The 20,205-nt window shown below is 38.7% G+C and overlaps 1 protein-coding gene and 1 long non-coding RNA gene across 2 annotated transcripts in view; one reads left to right on the plus strand and one right to left on the minus strand.

Annotated features, from left to right (window-relative positions):
• The window catches only part of IMPG2 (interphotoreceptor matrix proteoglycan 2), a 98,798-nt gene that overhangs the window by 64,659 nt on the left and 13,934 nt on the right, over positions 1–20,205 (plus strand). The window contains exons 10-14 of the mRNA XM_002813343.6: positions 575–819; positions 4,471–4,556; positions 12,417–12,720; positions 13,729–14,993; positions 15,614–15,833. Of these exons, the coding sequence (XP_002813389.4) occupies positions 575–819; positions 4,471–4,556; positions 12,417–12,720; positions 13,729–14,993; positions 15,614–15,833 (2,120 nt within the window). The remainder of the gene's footprint in view (positions 1–574; positions 820–4,470; positions 4,557–12,416; positions 12,721–13,728; positions 14,994–15,613; positions 15,834–20,205) is intronic.
• The window catches only part of LOC134760995 (uncharacterized), a 55,570-nt gene continuing 44,955 nt past the window's right edge, over positions 9,591–20,205 (minus strand). The window contains exons 2-3 of the long non-coding RNA XR_010139150.1: positions 12,425–12,759; positions 9,591–9,760 (exon numbers count right to left, since the gene is read on the minus strand). This is a non-coding gene — a long non-coding RNA (uncharacterized LOC134760995). The remainder of the gene's footprint in view (positions 9,761–12,424; positions 12,760–20,205) is intronic.

Consider the following 20,205-nt stretch of genomic DNA (forward strand, 5'->3'; position numbering starts at 1 on the left):
GTCTCCTGAAAGAACTGTCATATTAGAAAATACTCCAGCACAACATTTTAAAGGAAAATAATCATCAATTTGCTTTAGTACCAAGTTTTTCATAATTTTCCTACCACAATAAATAACTATGTTTCAGTACATAATTCATCTAATAACAATAATGAAGTGATGTGAGAGGATTTTGCATTGTGAGGAGGAATTAGAAAGACTGTTTTTAAAAATTAGGGGGAAAATGCTAATAGGAAAAGAAGGAAGTAGGCTCACAGTGAAGAGAGAGGACTTGCCTTTGAAAGAGGAAAGGAGAAGTGAGAAATAGGGGAAGAAGATGCTCAGATCATCCTGCAGGGTTGCCTCTGTGGCCTCCTTAGAATTCTTTTCCCTATTCTTAGAGCTATGACCCCTCATTCTCTGGGAAGGAGGAGAGGATGGCAAAAGGTTGTCCAGGGTTTTCAGAGAAAAGTGATGGAATCCATGCTCTTTGAGACTCCCCCTCTAGATCCAATGTTTGTTCTTCATGGGTTCAGTGCTCCTTTCTTTGTGCTTCCTTAGCTGAACCTAATCTGTTCTCTCTTTCCATCCATAGTGGCGTAGATGTTTACTATGCAGTTACCTTCAATGGTGAGGCCATCAGCAATACCACCTGGGACCTCATTAGCCTTCACTCCAACAAGGTGGAAAACCATGGCCTTGTGGAACTGGACGATAAACCCACTGTTGTTTATACAATCAGTAACTTCAGAGATTATATTGCTGAGACATTGCAGCAGAATTTTTTGCTGGGGAACTCTTCCTTGAATCCAGATCCTGATTCCCTGCAGCTTATCAATGGTGAGTTTGATATCCATCATGAAGTCCTTGTATAGTTTCTTTTCCAGTATGCTCTGGTGTAAACTAATTTCCTGAAATATATAAGGTTCTGACCATTCTCTAGACTTTATGAGACAGGAGCCAACCTGATATGAATGGAGTTTTAGCCATGCAGCTATTTTGGATAGATTAATCAGGGGCTTTCTGGAATATTTGTAGACAAAAGGCCACAGAGTGTGGAAAGTGGCAGTTAGAAGTAGTTTAGAGAAATAGGAGCAAAGTATAAGAAAAAGGAAAGTAGTACTTGGAAGTGTGCATTGAAACAGGCTATAATGCTTCCCTGACAACCGAGACATGAACTCTCTGAGGTAAGTCAGCTAGTAAAGGCTTAAAAATCAGAGTGTAGAGAAAAAGGAAGAGCTCAAGAAAGGTAATGGGAGATCTAGGTCAAAGAAGAAGTGATAATGGTTGCCATGCAGAATCCCAGATAATCCAATACTGACTTTAAGTTCAGATCGCTGTGGAGATCCTGTTATGATCCATAATGAACAGGTGGATATGACAGATCATGAGGAAGAGGGTGTTTAACCTGGATTTGGAGGCTACAGGGTGCCCAGTCAACCTGGGACTTAAAACTTGCTAAGATTCTGGCTACTAGTATGCAGCATCTTAACTCATCAGGGCCACGGTATCCTGCTAACTCACTTGCTACTTTGCATTTGCTTCTATTCTCCATGATTTCTTTACTCGTCGGTAACTTAGCTTTTAAAACGTTCAGTGGAATATACATTACGGAAGTGACAGCATGGGAGAAGCACCAGCTGCTGAGGAGGAAAATCTACATGTGAGGCAATGCTAATGATGCATTTTTACAGCCTCTCTAGCTCCCACACATCTTAAAGAGAAAAGAGCCTCTGTCCTGTCCTTTCAGGCAGCTACTACCTAGCTGTGTGTGTGTGTGTGTGTGTGTGTGTGTGTGTAACAAATAAACAAAAATAGAGAAGCCAGAGAGGCTTGTTGGATTTACATAGGAAGATCAGAAAATTAATAATGAAAGAGAATAGTAGATTTAAAAGGCAAGGTAGGGAAGAACATAGGAAGCAAGATTTTTTTGAGTTGGGGCTTGGAAGGAGAATTTTTAGGGAGAGACAAAGAAAAGTCTTGTCTTTCCAGGCAGTTATGTGTGTATGTGTGTGTGTGCAAATATGTGCGTGTGTGTGTGTGCATTTGTGTGTATGTGTGTGTGTGAGACAGAGAAAGTGAGAAAGGGAAAGGGAGAGAAAAAAACTTTTAAAAAGATTTTACTGTGTGTGATTTAATCTCTTATTTCCCAAATAAGATTTTGTTTTTTGTTTTTTCTTTCTTTCTTTTTTTTTTTTTGAGAAGCCAGACTAAAACTTTACATTGCTTTCAGCTATTTTGGCTGCTGGACTAACGTTTTTTTTTTTTTTTTTCTTTTTTTCTAACGTTTTTTTAATGTGACACTCTGCTGAGACAGGGTCACAAAGTGGTCTGGGCTTTATATGAATTACATAGGACTTTAAGATGGAGAAACGCTGTCTTCAGTGGATGAGAGTGTTATAGAACCATTCATTCTTAAACATTAGGGAGCCTTTATATTTTGGAGCAGGTATCCTGGGCTCACTTCCTCATATACTTTGTCATTGTTGAATCTCTGTTGGAATACTAGGGCTAGATAAAATAGTGAACAGATAAGAAGCTTGTTATAATCTGAAACTGCTGAAGTCCCTCTGGCAATGCTAATAGAGATTAGCCGGGGCTAACCATGGAGATGGCATATGGGCAGAAGATTCTAGGAATCAGGATATTGGGGTCAGACAGAGAAAAGATATAGTTAGGAGATCATGACCTAAGGGAGTTAAGAACCTACATTGAGCAGAAGGTGCAAACACCAAGGTCAGTAACTGGAGTGGTAGGAGAATGGCATGAAGATTAAGGTCTACAATAAACAAAGAGGTTGCTTAGGAAACTACATCCACAAACAGTATTGCAAGATCTTCCTTTTATGTGGAGCCTGTTGGTGGAGCTACTTTCATAAAGGTGTCCTAAAAAAAGGTAAAGAACTTTCTTAGAATTTGTAAGCAAGTTCAACAAAAGCTTTACAATATCTAGTACCAACTAATTCAAGTACCTTGGGCTTTCATTAGACGTATATTTCAATTACTCAGAATTTTGTCCCTAAAATTTATTTCTATTGTCAGGCCAACTTCAGCGTTCTGAATGGCGGCAGCTTTCTACATAACTTCATCATTATCTCAAAAGATAAGATCCTCCTTGTATTAGTCCATTCTCACACTGCTATAAATAACCTGAGACTGGGTAATTTATGAAGAAAAGAGATTTAATTGACTTACAGTTCCACAGGCTGTACAGGAAGCATGGCTGGAAGGCCTCAGGAAACTTAAAATCATGGCAGAAGGTGAAGGGGTGAACAGGAAGCAAGCACGGCTTACCATGGTGGAGCAGGAGGGAGGTAGGGGAAGAGACTGGGAGAGAGGGACAGACAGAGACAGAGAGAGAGAGAGAAAGTGCCACACACTTTTAAACAACTAGATCTCATGAGGACTCACTTACTATCATGAGAACAGCAAGGAGGAAATCTGCCCCCATGATACAATCACCTCCCACCAGGCCCCACTTTCAACACTTGGGATCACAATTCAACTTGAGATTTGGGTGGAGACATAGAGCCAAACCATATCAAGCTCCTTGATCTTGTGGAGCTTATTTTTCATAGAAGACAAGATAATTGTATGCACAGTTTTTAAAAGTTTTGGAAAATACTTAAGCCAAATAGGGGTTTTGACTTTTGCTTGATTCCTCTATGTCAGGCCAGTGGGAACAGGTGGATAAAGAGACTCTACTTCTATTTTTGGTTGCATACACCAGATCACTCTCCTGGCAATCCCTTCTTTTTAGCTTTTATTGATTCCCTCTCCCCCGTGGGCAAAATCAGCTACTTCTTTGTCTGTAATACCATACATTGTATACATGCCCCTCACGTTGTTTTATAATTTGTGTTTATTTCTCTGATATATGCAATGCTTCTAGAAGAGAAACTTGGCTTTATTAATGTTTATAGCCTCAACTTTGGCAAAGCCTGTGGTAACTAGCAAAGATTCATTAAATTTTTGTTGAAATAAATTATATAATCTACTCTCTATGTTGCTCCTTAATATCATTACAGTGACAAAGATTTTTGGTGTCCTAGCTCAGTTTTCAAAGGTACTTTCTTCCCAAAAGGCAATTATTTTTGCATACTTTTCTACCATTCTTAGCATAAACCAAAGGAATTGAAATTTCAGTGCAACTTTTTTACTTAAAAAATTAATTTAAAAATAAGCACTTCATAGGAATCTTGAACAGAATAAAAACTGACTTGAGAAAGGAAAGGAAGTAATAGAGGAGTATCCTAAATGTGATAATGGGAAGAATCTTTATTTTATGTTAGATTCTTATAATTCTGGCAGACTGTGCTAATATAAATAAAATATCTGAATAAAGTAACAAAATTTGCTAAGTAAGTGTGTGCCATATGTTCTGCCAAAATCTAAACTATGAAGAGAAAGAACTTGGCTTTCAGTTGTCCCTGCACCTCAAATACAATAGGGCCTCGTCTAAAAATGTTCTTTAATATTGTTCTTTCCTCAGTGAGAGGAGTTTTGCGTCACCAAACTGAAGATCTAGTTTGGAACACCCAAAGTTCAAGTCTTCAGGCAACGCCATCATCTATTCTGGTATGTTTTTATTTTTTATGCTAGAACCAGGCCCTCAAGCTTCTCTTCTTTTTTCCCTCACCTGCTTACTTTGGCATTATAAATTTCCCAAGCTGTTCTCATTTCAATTATTCTCTTGCATCATCCCTAGACCATTACTCATAGCTGTCAGCTCATAGGTACCAAGTGTTGGTTCAGAAAATTTAAGCCTTCTGCAGTGGTTAAATAAAGTCTGCATTGCCAAACTCCACACAGGGTAGAAACCTTATTTATGGTTCCTACTTGTTCGGTGATAATTAAGCTATTAAGTGCCCACTGAGTTGTTCTCTGAGAGTTACCCAGAAATAGATTTTATAGCCAAGATGATAAATTGATGTACTAGGTATAGAGCGTAGATTTTTTGTTTCAAGGATTATAGTGAAAAAATGATTAAACTCCAAAACACATAGAACAGTGTGTGTATAGAAGGGAGAGAAAGAAGAATATCTGCTAGCTGACAGATGACAGGGATTCTAAATCAGGCCTCCTTGTAACCTGGACTGAAAACATTCCCGCTTGCATAGAAACAGCATGGGATGAACTTTCCTTTCTGTTCTTACCACCCAGCTGCATCAGGAATTCCTCTTCCCCCTCTAAACCTCCACTTGCCACTTCACTTGTAGGGAGTTATATAGTAGAAAAGAAACAGCATAGTTTAAACAACAATGACAACATCTACAACCAAAAACCACTACAGAATTACCTGTCTACAATGAATACAGGAATCTTTTGTTATCACATACAAACAGTAGGGGGACTCCCTTCTCATCTACATTCCTTGCTTTTCTTCCCTCTTAAAATTTATTTTCTGTCTCATATCAGCTATTTGAATTACTTGTTTCTCGACTTTAATGGAGTGATGGAAATTCAGAAAGCCTGCCCTTCATTCATGTAACCATTAATCTCTGCAGCCATTTCTTCTACTAGGTTATAGAGCAACTCAATATTACAATGTAGAATTACTAAAAACAATCTTTTCACTGAGTTACATATTAGACAAAATAGGTTAGAAGAGATTTACAGAGAGTACATTCATTTGGTGTGTATTTATTCATTCACTTATTCATTCAAATATGTTTGTTTTGTGCTTTCCATGTGCCAAGTGCTTGTGAAACTAAGACAGATAAGGTGTGGCTCTGCCTACACAAATTTCTAGTCTGGTGGTAGTAGACAGATTTCTAAACAAGGTGATGCAGATATTGTCCTAGAGGTCCATCCGGGGTCCAGTGGCAGGGAGTGATGACAGCACCACTACTCTCCGCTTTTAATCACATTCTCTAACCACAGGAGGAGCTTTGTGATGATATTTTAGAATCATATTGTAAAGATGAGAATTTCTGTATAAGCCAGAGACTGCAAACTGGAGACTAGCTGGATCCAACTATAGACATGCAGCTTGGGACCAAATTAAAAAAAATAAGTCAATATTTTAAAACCAGGAGATTTTTACATAAAAATGTAGATTTCTGGCTTCTTTTGAACACCAGGAAGATCTGCTACTCTTAAGTTCATATTCCCTTGTGGCAGAAAGTGGCTGGAGCTTGGCTGTGGCTGCCCCTTAATGATGGCAAGCACCAATAGGGCTCACTTGTTCATTTATGTTGCAGTGCTTTCATTTGCATTGATGCCAACTCCTTTCTTTTTTGAATAGTGATTACTGTAGGGCATTCATTAACAATTTAAGGAGACATCAGAATGTTAATGGGAGATGATAAGACATGAAAACAAGGTATGATTAATTAGAAATGTCTAGTTATTACTTTCTTTTAAATTTATTCCTTCCCTTCCTTTCTTCATGCCCTTGCCAATTGTTAGCAAGATTTTACTCTACCACAGAAGTGAGGTGGGTTTTTTCCCCCCAGATTTTATTTTTAAAAATTATTTTAGATACAGAGCTGCCATAATTGTATTACTAATCATTTTATTGTTTTTATTATTAGTAATAAAGGCTTTATTCAAAGAGTTAAAAAAAAAGTTATTTTAGAGCTAGGAATGTTGGGAAATTGAATTTGACACTTTTCTGGCACCCTGACTTGGAAAATCACTTGTACAGTGTGCTTTCTTTAGGACTAACAAACTTTTCAATTGGCGGTAGCAGAAATGAAACTGGCCAATATAATAAAGTTGTCAATATACTACATTGAACTAAAAGAATACACAAGTTAAATTTATTACTATGGGAACATCTATGGATAGAAAAATTAGTGAAGGGCTATTCCTGGCATGTATGTGTTAACCTTTCAAAATGTATAGGAAAGCTTCATTGCCATGCCATTTTTTAGGGAATATTTATTTGGAAGGGATGGTCTTTCTTCTTTATTTGAAAAGTCAAGTTGTTTACTTTCACATTTTATGTTGCCTGTTAGTGACTTGACTTTTTAAAAGATTTTATGTATTGTTTTACTTTTAATTTTTATGAAGTGAAAAGGCATTTTGTTTACAGATACACTGAAACGGTATATTACTGCTTGAGGATTTCTTTTTCGTTGAGGATTCAGCTGCTTTCCTAATGTGTGCCAGGTTATGCGCTCTGTCTGATAAAACTCAATTTCTTAAGCTTGGCTTGAAGGGCTTAAGCTATCTCACATGAATTTTTTTTTAAGGTACATTTGGAATTTGCAAGAATATATGAGTAGCTTTAACACATCTCTGGAAGTAGTTTTAGATGATTAAAAGGAAAAAAGTTAATTCCCTCTTATGGTATGATCATCATCATTGTAACTACTTTATTGAAGAACAGAACTTGGTATTGAGCAAATGGCCTTCTTTCCCCTGACTACGTATGTAGTTTTCAATCCTAGAAAAATAAAGGGGAAGGCTAGAAACTTTTTTTCTATGTAAACAGGCTCCATATTCCATAGAGCAGGTATATGAATATTAGGAGATGGCCTCCCACACTCCTGCCATCTGTGTTGACCTGGGTCTTATAAACCTGTGGAATATGCTAACCCAAATGAGAGCATGGACTGCCAAGTCTGTTTGCTCTAGTTTCTCCTCTGAAAATCCTTTTACCACTTGGGAATATATACTTGTAGAGACCTCTGGATGAATAGCTGTTAGTGGGAAAAGCACTGGCACTGAGAAATCTAGAGACTTGGCTGCTTCCAGTCTGTTTTTTTCTCTTTTTTGTGTGTCCTTGAGCATTTCACTTCTACGATCCTCAGTTCTCTATCTTTAACAGGCATGGTTATACTACATGTGTTCTTGAGTCCTTTTAAGTATAAAATGTGATAATTTTGTTATGTTCACATACATGTGCATGCTCAGCCCCTCTTCCCAACATAAGATTTTTACAAGCCAAAGGATGGCCTCATAAAGCACATGAGCAAGACAAGAGCTGATGTTTTTACTTAACTTTTTACTTTCACTTTCTGGACTTTAATTTGTTGTTTTCCATTTCTCTGGAAATGAACTCTTGCTCTATCTCCTCTGTTCTTGAGGACTAAGAATAACTTAGACCCTCTAGGCAGAAATATGAACCAGCTTTATGTCTATTTGGTGCTAAGTTATGTAGGAGCACTCTGCACACAGGTCAGCAATTGCAAGCCACCTCTACTGAATAGAGTTATGTAAGGTTAACTCTACTCCTGGTAATTGCATGGTGTTTTTTTGAGACGTGTCTTGCTCTGTCACCTGGACAGGAGTGCAGTGGTGTGATCATAGCTCACTGAAGCCTCAAACTCCTTAGGTTCAAGTGATCCTCCTGCCTCAGCCTCCAGAGTACTATAGGAATGCACTATAGGAGTGCACCAAGGCACCAAGCTATTTTTTTAATGTTTTTTGTAAAGACAGAGTCTTACTCTGTTTCCCAGACTTGCATGCTCCTAAAGTTTACTAGAAAAATGCCAGAAGTCATCTCTCCAATTAGATCTTTTTTTTTTTTTTTTTTTTTTTCTGACACAAATCATGAAACATGTCTTATTATCCTCAGGTTCACTTCTGTTAGGGGATTCCCCAGGAGGAAATTTTGTGTCCTCAGATCATTTGATGATGGCCTCTGACTTCCTCTTTCTTTACAGACGTCTTTCTTTTTCTCTCATACATTTCATGTCAACAGATTCAGAAGATTTGGTTATTAGACTCCAGTCTAATTCCTAGATATATCTTGCTTCTATTTCTTTTTTTTTAACCAAAGCTACATTGCCAAAAATGTTTGCTAACATTGCATCATATACTTTTTGTCACTCTTCTTTTTCCTTTCCAGATTTTTATTTTCTGGCTAAATTTGCATTTAGCCAGAATGATATCATTTTTGGTTCATGTTGTTGTTTTAAGTGATTCTCATTCCTTATTTGCTGGGCATTTATATTTCATTTTGGATTGTCTTAATCACTTTTTGACAGAAATGACTTAAACTTTAATGGATTTTTAAATGCACTGTATTATAAAATGATGGCACATTTGCCTAATATCACTCATCCACGGTCTCAACAGTAACAGAATCATCTAGAAGAATCTACCAGTGGAGATGTGGATAGGGTTAAGGGAGCAAAAAAAGAATGTTGAGGTATGCAGAGACTAACAACAGTGGGAAGCAATTGCCACTACCATCCATTGGATTACAGAGGAAGGGGAGGAAATGCTGTTACCAGAACCCATTGACAGCTGGAGCTGTAATTGTGGAGGGAGAAGCACAACTATGCTAGACACATAGTATTGAGGCTTGGAGGAAGCAGGGAAGAAATACCCTGACCTCTCCTTCCTCCTGTCGTTTGATCTGCTTATGCTTCCCATTGGCCAAACTCAAACAGAAAACAAATGCAAGGGAGCAGGGATGGTGCAGATCACAGGGGTCAGCCTCCTAGGGCAGAGGGCAGGAAGAGAAGGATCTGAAGTGGTGGTGACAAATACAGAATAATCAGCATGGTGACCCACTTAAAATAGGAACCAATGAAAACAACATGGACAAGGCAGGAAATGATGTTGTAACTGAATTCCACAAAAGAAAATAAGATTGTTTGACAGAGTGCTTTTAGTTTAAAGATGGTAGATGAAACTGTGGGTAACCCTCCACAGAGCCAATGACTTTCTGTTATTACCATCTTTCCTGTGCATTTGTCACTAGGGGAAGGGACAAAGTAGGACATGCCTGGTGGTTTCTTGCCTCATGGTTCCTCCTCTGTGATTGGGAGAGTATGTAGTTCAAAGCCTTCTCACACAGATCTTTGACAGAGAGACAAGGGGCACTGTGAAGACAAAGCATAAAAGACTAATTAGGCCTTGTGTATTAGTCTGTTTTCACGCTGCTGATAAAGACATACCTGAGACTGGGCAATTTACAAAAGAAAGAGGTTTAATGGACTTACAGATCCATGTGGCTCAGGAGGCCTCACAATTATGGCACAAGGTGAAAGGCACGTGTCACATGGTGTTAGGCGAGAGACGAGCACTTGTGCAGGGAAACTCCCCTTTATAGAACCATCATATCTCATCAGACTTATTCACTATCACGAGAACAGCGTGGGAAAGACCTGCCCCCATGATTCAATCACCTCCCACCAGGTCCCTTCCACAATGCGTGGAAATTCAAGATGAGATTTGGGTGGGGACACAGTCAAACCATATCACCTTGTTTTGGGTTAGCTCTCTTCATGGGCCAGTATGTTCTGTTTTATTTCATGGCCATAAACTAAACTCTAGTTAGCCACCCTAAAATTGTGTGCTTTTGTTCAAAAAGCATATTAGACTAGAGACTGTCAGTGCAAATTTAATATTGCTGATAGAAGTCTCCTGGAGGAGGGGGAGGAGGTTAGATTCAGCATTTCTTATTTGTAGTTTTCATTTTGTTCATAGCTATAACGTGAGTTCTAGTCTTTTGATAGAGTTATAAATATGGGAAATTTCTTAAAGGTTCCAGTTGGTAAGAAATAAAATCATTCAGCAATTGAAGAAGTATATTAGAAACACAGGCTGGAATATTATGCCCAGAACACGATCCAGCCATTTCCTCTACTAGGGAACTTTTACAAGTACCCATGTCTAGGTTCCCCTCCCGGACCAATTAAGTTAACATTTCTGAGTGTCAGGCCTGGGAATTTGTGTTTTTCAAAAGCTTCCATGTGATTCAAATACCTACTTTTTTTTTTTTTTTGAGACAGAGTTTTGCTCTTGTTGCCCAGGCTGGAGTGCAATGGTGCAATCTTGGCTCACCACAACCTCCGCCTCCTGGGTTCAAGTGATTCTCCTGCCTCAGCCTCCTGAGTAGCTGGGATTACAGGCATGTGCCACCACACCCAGCTAATTCTGGATTTTTAGCAGAGACGGGGCTTCTCCATGTTGGTCAGGCTGGCCTCGAACTCCCAACCTCAGGGTATCCTCCTGCCTCGGCTTCCCAAAGATTACAGGCATGAGCCACTGCGCCTGGCCTCAAATACCTTCTTAGGACTGAAAAGGATTGTTCTTTTCTCTTTTCCTTTTTCAGTTTTCATACACCCAGGAAATATTTTATGAGTTTTTTCCCTGTGGATTGTACTTATCTATCTTTGTTATTCAGAATCCAGAATAACAAAGAATTCTGAAATCCAGAATTCAGAATACAGAATAATCAGCATGGTGACCCACTTAAAATAGGAACCAATGAAAACAACATGGACAAGGCAGGAAATGATGTTGTAACTGAATTCCACAAAAGAAAATAAGATTGTTTGACAGAGTGCTTTTAGTTTAAAGATGGTAGATGAAACTGTGGGTAACCCTCCACAGAGCCAATGACTTTCTGTTATTACCATCTTTCCTGTGCATTTATATGCAGTTTATATAGTTTATATATAAACTTCTGCCAAATACCATGGCCATTTTACCTCTTAGCATTATTATTAAACTTTTTTTTTTTTTTTTTTTTTTTTTAAAGAGACAACATCTTGCTCTATAGCCCAGCCTGGAGTGCAGTGGGTTGATCATAGCTCATGGTAGTCTTGAACTCCCAGGATCAAGTGATCCTCCTCCCTCAGTCTCCCAAGTAGCTAGAACTCCAGGTGTGTGCCACCATGCCTGGCTAATTTTTTGTTGATGTTGAGATGGGGTCTTGCTATATAGCCCAGACTGGACTCCTGGCCTCAAGTGATCCTCCTGGCTCGGCTTCCCAAAGTGCTGGGATTATAGACCTGAGCCACTGTGCCTGGCTGATCATTGTACATTTACGTAGACAGTTCTTCATAAAATTAAATAATTAACATGTTCAAGGATTGTGTTTCTGTTTTCTTCTCCATTTCTGAAGGTACATTTTAAGATAAGATTAGTGGTACATTAGTAAAACATCACTAGAAAGAGGAAATTGTTAATGTTTCATAAGTGTGATACCATTTCACAGGAGTGGCTATTCATTTGAGGTAACCAGACTACATTTTGATGTGGTGACATTTCTGACCAAACTAGAGGGCTTTCATTAACTAATTATCTTTTCAGAATGATGAATAAAATTGCCAGTTGTTCTTTCCTGCTGTGGGCAATGTACTTAGATCTTTGCCAACAAGTTACAGATAACAGTAACTTCTATGTATTTAAAGTCATTTAAGCTGAAAACACAGAGGAAAATGAACCATCTAAAGCAAAAAAAATTTTCTCTCACAAATTCACTTTGTTTGAGGGCTTTTAAATATGTTACCTCATCTGTCCTTGCTTTTCAGGTGAGAGGTGGTGATATACTTTTTCTCTAGATATTGGAATTTGACTATAAATCTGTTTGATTCTGGAGCCCATGTCTCCTCCTACTCCCAATATTATTAATACACCGCCTCCTTGTCCCGAGAAAATCTGGGAATATAGACAGTTAGGTGGTATTTAAAATCACTTTTTATATGTTTCTTTTATCTATGATATGATTTAGCCTTTTTTTCCCCCCAGGATAATACCTTTCAAGCTGCATGGCCCTCAGCAGATGAATCCATCACCAGCAGTATTCCACCACTTGATTTCAGCTCTGGTCCTCCCTCAGCCACTGGCAGGGAACTCTGGTCAGAAAGTCCTTTGGGTGATTTAGTGTCTACACACAAATTAGCCTTTCCCTCGAAGATGGGCCTCAGCTCTTCCCCAGAGGTTTTAGAGGTTAGCAGCTTGACTCTTCATTCTGTCACCCCGGCAGTGCTTCAGACTGGCTTGCCTGTGGCTTCTGAGGAAAGGACTTCTGGATCTCACTTGGTAGAAGATGGTGAGGAACTTTAATCGCTTTTCATACATCTTATTGTATCTGATGACAGGGGTTTTAAAGAGAGGAAGAGATTATGGCTATGAGAAAAACATGGTAGCATTCATTAGGGGGAAAATGTCTTGGTAGAATTGCGTGCGAGAGGAAACAATCAAATTTAATTTGTTGGAACTGAGAATCCAAATAGGTAAATAATAAGAAATAAACTTGGGGAGCTGGGGTGGGGATCAATTAACAGATATTTTGAAGGTCATATTGAAGGGTATACAGTTTAGTTGAATTACTGCTACTACTATTAAAGAACCACTTTACTTAAATATTGGAGTAATAAATAGCATCAAAGAAGATTATTCAACTAGGTTATAATACAATTAGTTGTGGGGGCCAAGTCTAAAGATGTTTGCTTGTAGTAGTATTGTGAACGGAAGAAGCGAAATCATGGAGCCACAGCAGAGATAAAGAAGTGAAAATGAAATAGATGATCTAGATGTTGCGGAAGAAAAGAAAAATAAATGTGACTTAGAAATGGAGTTTACATGTGAAATGAGGAAGATGAACAAATATATAAATAATGAGTTCAGGATTGTGAACATTGAATGAATCTGAAGGATGATGGATGGTAAACAACAGGGAAAATGAGAATTCAAAGAGAAACACAATGCTCAGGGAATTTTCCTCCTAAATTACTGCTGGATTTAGTATTTGTCGTCAAAATTGCTACCAGCAGTTCTTTATTTTCATGGAATTAAAAAAACAAACAAGTGTTTGAAGATTATTTCAATAGTCAAGGTCTTGTTATCCTCGAGAAGGAGATAATATTCATGAGTGACTGTCCCATATTACAAACACATTATCAGATCTTCTTCTTGTTTGCTAGGTATAGAAAAGCAAAAGTCAACAATTGTCCCTGTTAACTTCACAGGGAAAAAACAGGCAACTAGTTTTATTAGGAGAACTAGGAATACATTTTGGCAACTCTGTAGATTAATTAATGGAAAACTTTATTTTTAGGATTAGCCAGTGTTGAAGAGTCAGAAGATTTTCTTTCTATTGATTCATTGCCTTCAAGTTCATTCACTCAACTTGTGCCAAAAGAAACAATACCATCCATGGAAGACTCTGATGTGTCCTTAACATCTTCACCATATCTGACCTCTTCTGTACCTTTTGGCTTGGACTCCTTGACCTCCAAAGTCAAAGACCAATTAAAAGTGAGCCCTTTCCTGCCAGATGCATCCATGGAAAAAGAGTTAATATTTGACAGTGGTTTAGGTTCAGGGTCTGGGCAAAAGGTAGATCTGATTACTTGGCCACGGAGTGAGACTTCATCAGAGAAGAGCACTGAACCACTGTCCAAGCCATGGCTTGAAGATGATGATTCACTTTTGCCAACTGAGATTGAAGACGAGAAACTAGTTTTAGTTGACAAAATGGATTCCACAGACCAAATTAGTAAGCACTCAAAATATGAACATGATGATAGATCCACACACTTTCCAGAGGAAGAGACTCTTAGTGGGCCTGCTGTGCCCATCTTCGCAGATACTGCAACTGAATCTGCATCTCTAACCCTCCCCAAGCACATATCAGAAGTACCTGGTGTTGATGATTATTCAGTTACCAAAGCAGCTCTTATACTGACATCTGTAGCAATCTCTGCCTCTACTGATAAATCAGATCAGGCAGATGCCATCCTAAGGGAGGATATGGAACAAATTACCGAGTCATCCAACTATGAATGGTTTGACAGTGAGGTTTCAATGGTAAAGCCAGATATGCAACCTTTGTGGACTATATTGCCAGAATCAGAGAGAGTTTGGACAAGAACTTCTTCCCTAGAGAAATTGTCCAGAGACACATTGGCAAGTACACCACAGAGTACTGACAGACTCTGGTTGAAAGCTTCTGTGACACAGTCTACCAAATTGCCTCCAACCACAATCTCCACCCTGCTAGAGGATGAAGTAATTATGGGTGTACAGGATATTTCGTTAGAACTGGACCGGATAGGCACAGATTACTATCAGCCTGAGCAAGTCCAAGAGCAAAATGGCAAGGTTGGTAGTTATGTGGAAATGTCTACAAGTGTTCACTCCACAGAGATGGTTAGTGTGGCTTGGCCCACAGAAGGAGGAGATGACTTGAGTTATACCCAGACTTCAGGAGCTTTGGTGGTTTTCTTCAGCCTCCGAGTGACTAACATGATGTTTTCAGAAGATCTGTTTAATAAAAACTCTTTGGAGTATAAAGCCCTGGAGCAAAGATTCTTAGAATTGGTAAGCATAAAAAGTGAAACATGGGCACTAGTGAATAATCATGTATGACCCACTCCTCCTCCCCTCTAGCACATAAGGTCTGAGCCAGGGAAAGTGTGATCTGCTGTGAACATTTACTTCCTATCATTCACAAATAGTATCATGGCCTAGGGTTGGTAAGAAAACAGTAAGACATACAAGAAATGGAAAACACAAAAGTGGCATGAGAGTTATGTGATAATTTACAAGGAAGATTGTTTTCCATGAATTATGGGACTACAGTAAGTTTGACATTTCTCTTCACATTTTATTGTGAAGCTAATATTTTGTGGGTACTTATGTTGCCTTCACTGTTGTGATCCTTTAGTGAAACAGAATAAACTCTCTGAGTGTCTAAAACTATGTATGAATTCCATGGGGTTCCTAAATATCACTATGAAAATCTCATAGCATTTCTAGTTTATGCTGTCAAATCATTCCTAATTTGTACTTTTGTTAATTGACAGTTTAAATGTAGATCAAATACAATTAGGAAAAGTGAGGCAGGGTCTTACCTGTGTTTTTGTTTTGTTTTGTTTGGGTTTGTATTGAACAAAATGTGACATGCTGTCAACAAACTTACCCCTTTTTGTGTATTATAGCTGGTTCCCTATCTCCAGTCAAATCTCACGGGGTTCCAGAACTTAGAAATCCTCAACTTCAGAAATGGCAGCATTGTGGTGAACAGCCGAATGAAGTTTGCCAATTCTGTCCCTCCTAACGTCAACAATGCGGTGTACATGATTCTGGAAGACTTTTGTACCACTGCCTACAATACCATGAACTTGGCTATTGATAAATACTCTCTTGATGTGGAATCAGGTATGATATTGCCTAGCATGGTGGTTTCTTAGTAGAATCCAGTGATTATTCTTGTGTGTTTTCTTCCTCATTGCATTAAGGTGAATCCAATACTTGTAGGAAAAAAGAGTACTATGTCAGACAAATCTTCCACATCTTGATAACTAGTAAAATATTTCTCCCAAGAACATCAATATCATTCCCTTTTCAAAACATCATCCAAACATGTTACTTTATTATTTCACCTCCATTCCTTTCTCTACCCACTACATCTGGCTTTTGTTTTTATTTACCTACTGGATCTATTCTTGCTATGCCTTCATGTTGTCACCTGCAAGGTTTGGGCCATCTTCCCTTTAAGTTTTTGCATCCATGCGCATTGTCTTAAGCCTTATATAAATGTCAATAACTCTCCACATTTTTTATATGCAGATGAAACATCTCTCATAACCTCCAGAATCAATATCTATCTACTTACTTGACAGTCTCCACTTGGATGTATTCTGTGTGTATCAAATTTAAGATAGCTATGAGTGAGCTCTTTTCCATATCTCACCACTTTCCAGCTAAATCTACTCTTTCTCTCAGCTTCTCTCTCTCTCTCTCTCTCTCCATAAATGTAAGCTTTATCTACTCAGCTACTTAAGCTGGAAACCTGATAATTTTTTTTTTTTTTTTTGAGATGGCGTTTCGCTCTTTTTGCCCAGGCTGGAGTGTAATGGTGTGACCTTGGCTCACTGCAACCTCTGTCTCCTGGGCTCAAGCAATTCTCCTGCCTCAGCCTCCCGAGTAGCTTGGATTACAGGCACCTGCCACCACACCTGGCTAATTTTTTGTATTTTTCGTAGAGACGGAGTTTCTGCATGTTGGCTAGGCTGGTCTTGAACTCCTGACCTCAGGTGATCCACCTACCTCGGCCTCCCAAAGTGCTGGGATTACAGGTGTGAGCCACCACACCTGGCCAGAGAAGTCATCCTTGATACCTCAATTCCTAACACCTGGAGCTTTTAGTCACTCACCAAACTTACTTTGATTCTGAATTCTAAGTATATCTCAAATCCATGCTCTTTTCTCTATCTCCATTGCTACGACTCCATCCAAATCACCATGATCTCTCCTTTGGACCAGTTTCCCCACATCCTCTCGTGCTCCTCCTCCTATCCATCCTCCATATAGCCCCCATGGTACTCTTGAATGGCTGTCTGGTTCAGTAGCCACAAGGCCTGGTCCCCATCTTCTTCCACAATATCCAATGTAACTAACCTCTGCTCAACATGTTCTGGTCAAACTAGCTTGTTTTTTGTTACTCAGATACAAAACCTTCTTCTTGCCTTAAAGCCTTTGCACACACTGTCCACTTTTGCCTTCTTACTGACTCCTGCTCACCCATGTGCCTCAGTTCAAATGTCACTTCCTCAGGACTTTTCATTGACTCACCTGTAGTCTAGACTGAGTCTTTCCTGTCAGTTTTTATATTAACAGTACAATGTTCTTTTCCCCTAGAGAGTTATCATCATTGTAATAATGTTAATTTATGTGCATAGTTGCTTAATGGCTATTTTTTTCCAGATGAGCTTTTTACAAGGACTGAGAATGTGTTTGTTTTATTAAATACTTTTTAGCCAGAACTTAGCATAGTGTCTTGAACACAGAAAGTACTCAAAAATACTGTGAATGAATGAAATGAATCATTGCTTTTATTTGGAAGCCTTGGATGCAGAGAACACTGTTGAAGTGTGAAATTTTGTTCTTCCTTCCCTTCTACATACCAGAGACAGAGGTTTTGAGGAGTGAGAAGGAATGCCTGGCTTTGTATTTCTCCAGTGCCTTCTAATCTCAAACTGGTTTGAAAGTCAGCCCTATTCTTTAGGAAAGAAGTGAACTTTCTTCTGAAATCTTTAAGAATCATTACTCATTGAAAGTGAAGAAAATGGTTTCACTAATCCTTCATATCCAAATCTCTTACCACTTGAGTTCTCTAAGACCATTTGCGCATTCTTTGTCATGTGGTATAGTGGAAGAGGCAATTAATTATAATTTGTAAGGAATGATTTCTTCTGCTTTACCATTTATTATTTGTGTGACCCTAGATGGGCTATTTTATCCCTGACCCCTAGTTCCTCATATATTAATGGGGGTAATATTGCCTGGCCTCTGTATTTCATGAGACTATTCTAAGCATAAACAAGTAGTATATATAAAACATTTGACTAACTATACAAATGCAAACAGTTATGATTTATAAAACTTTTGCAAAAGTCAATCTACTTATTTTTAAACAGAATTACAGGCCTGGTGCTGTGGCTCACACTCGTAATCCCAATACTTTAGGAGGCTGAGGCAGAAGGATTGCTTGAGGCCATGAGTTTGAGACCAGCCTAAGCAACATAGTGAGTCTCCGTCTCTATAAAAAAACTTAAAAATTAGCTGGGCACTGTGGCATGTGCCTGTAGTTCCAGCTACTTGGGAGGCTGAGGTGGGAAGATTGCTGGAGTCTGGGAGGTTGAGATTACAATGAGCTATGATCACACAACTATACTCTAGCCTGGGCAACACAGTGAGAAACTGTCTCTAAAAACAAAAAATAAAATAAAAAATAAAAACAAAGAGAATTACAATAAATGCATTTACTTCAGTTTTTTTTTATTATTATACTTCAAGTTCTGGGATACATGTGTAGAACGTGCAGATCTGTTACACAGGTATACATGTGCCATGGTGGTTTGCTGCACCCAACAGCCAGTCATCTACATTTGGTATATCTCCTAAAGCTATCCCTCCCCTAGCACTCCACCCCTGACAGGCCCCCATGTGTGATGTTCCCCTCCCTGTGTCCATATGTTCTCATTGTTCAACTTCCACTTATGAGTGAGAACATGCAATGTTTGGTTTTCTATTACTGTGTTAGTCTGCTGAGAATGATGGTTTCCAGCTTAATCCATGTCCCTGCAAAGGACATGAACTCATCCTTTTTTATGGCTGCATAGTATTCCATGGTGTATATGTGCCACATTTTCTTTATCCAGTCTAACATTGATGGGCATTTGGGTTAGTTCCAAGTCTTTGCTATTGTGAATAGTGCTCCAATAAACATACATGTGCATGTGTCTTTATAGTAGAATGATTTATAATCCTTTGGGTATATAGGCAGCAATGGGAGGTATTTCTAGTTCTAGATCCTTAAGGAATCACCACACTGTCTTCCACAATGGTTGAACTAATTTACACTCCCACCAACAGTGTAAAGGTGTTCCTATTTCTCCACATCCTCTCCAGCATCTGTTGTTTCCTGACTTTTTAATGATCGCCATTCTAACTGGCTTGAGATGATATCTCATTGTGGTTTTGATTTGCATTTCTCTAATGACCACTGATGATGAGCTTTTTTCATATGTTTGTTGGCTGCATAAATGTTTTCTTTTGATAAGTGTCTGTTCATATCTTTTGCCCACTTTTTGATTGGGTTGTTTGTGTTTTTCTTGTAAATTTGTTTAAGTTCCTTGTAGATTCTGGATATTAGCCCTTTGTCAGATGGATAGATTGCAAAAATGTTTTCTCATTCTGTAGGTTGCCTGTTCACTCTGATGATAGTTTCTTTTGCTGTGCAGAAGCTCTTTAGTTTAATTATATCCCATTTGTCAATTTTGGCTTATGTTGCCATTGCTTTTGGTGTTTGGTGTTTGCTTGGTAAATTTTCCTCCATCCCTTTATTTTGAGCCTATGTGTGTCTTTGCACATGAGCTGGGTCTCCTGAATACAGCACACTGATGGGTCTTGTCTCTTTATCCATGTTGCCAGTCTGTGTCTTTTAATTGGGGCATTTAGCCTGTTTACAGTTAAGGTAAATATTGTTATGCATGAATTTGATCCTGTCAGTATGATGCTAGCTGGTTATTTTGCCCATTAGTAGATGCAGTTTCTTTATAGTGTCAATGTTCTTTATAATTTGATATGTTTTTGCAGTGGCTGGTACTGGTTTTTCCTTTCCATATTTAGTGCTTCCTTCAGGAGCTCTTGGAAGGCAGGCCTAATGGTGATAAAATCTCTCAGCATTTGCTTGTCTATAAAGGATTTCATTTCTCCTTTGCATATGAAGCTTAGTTTGGCTGGATATGAAATTCTGGGTTGAAAATTCTCTTCTTTAACAATGTTGAATATTGGTCCCCACTCTCTTCTGGCTTGTAGGGTTTCTGCAGAGAGATCCGCTGTTAGTCTGATGAGTTTCCCTTTGTGGGTAACCCGACCTTTCTGTCTGGCTGCCCTTAACATTTTTTCCTTCATTTCAACCTTGGTGAATCTGACAATTATGTGTCTTGGGATTATTCTTCTTGGGGAGTATCTTTGTGGTATTCTCTGTATTTCCTGATTTTAATGTTGGCCTGTCTTGCTAGGT

This window comes from Pongo abelii, chromosome 2, assembly GCF_028885655.2.
Source record: "Pongo abelii isolate AG06213 chromosome 2, NHGRI_mPonAbe1-v2.0_pri, whole genome shotgun sequence".
NCBI classification, from domain to species: Eukaryota; Metazoa; Chordata; class Mammalia; order Primates; family Hominidae; genus Pongo; species Pongo abelii.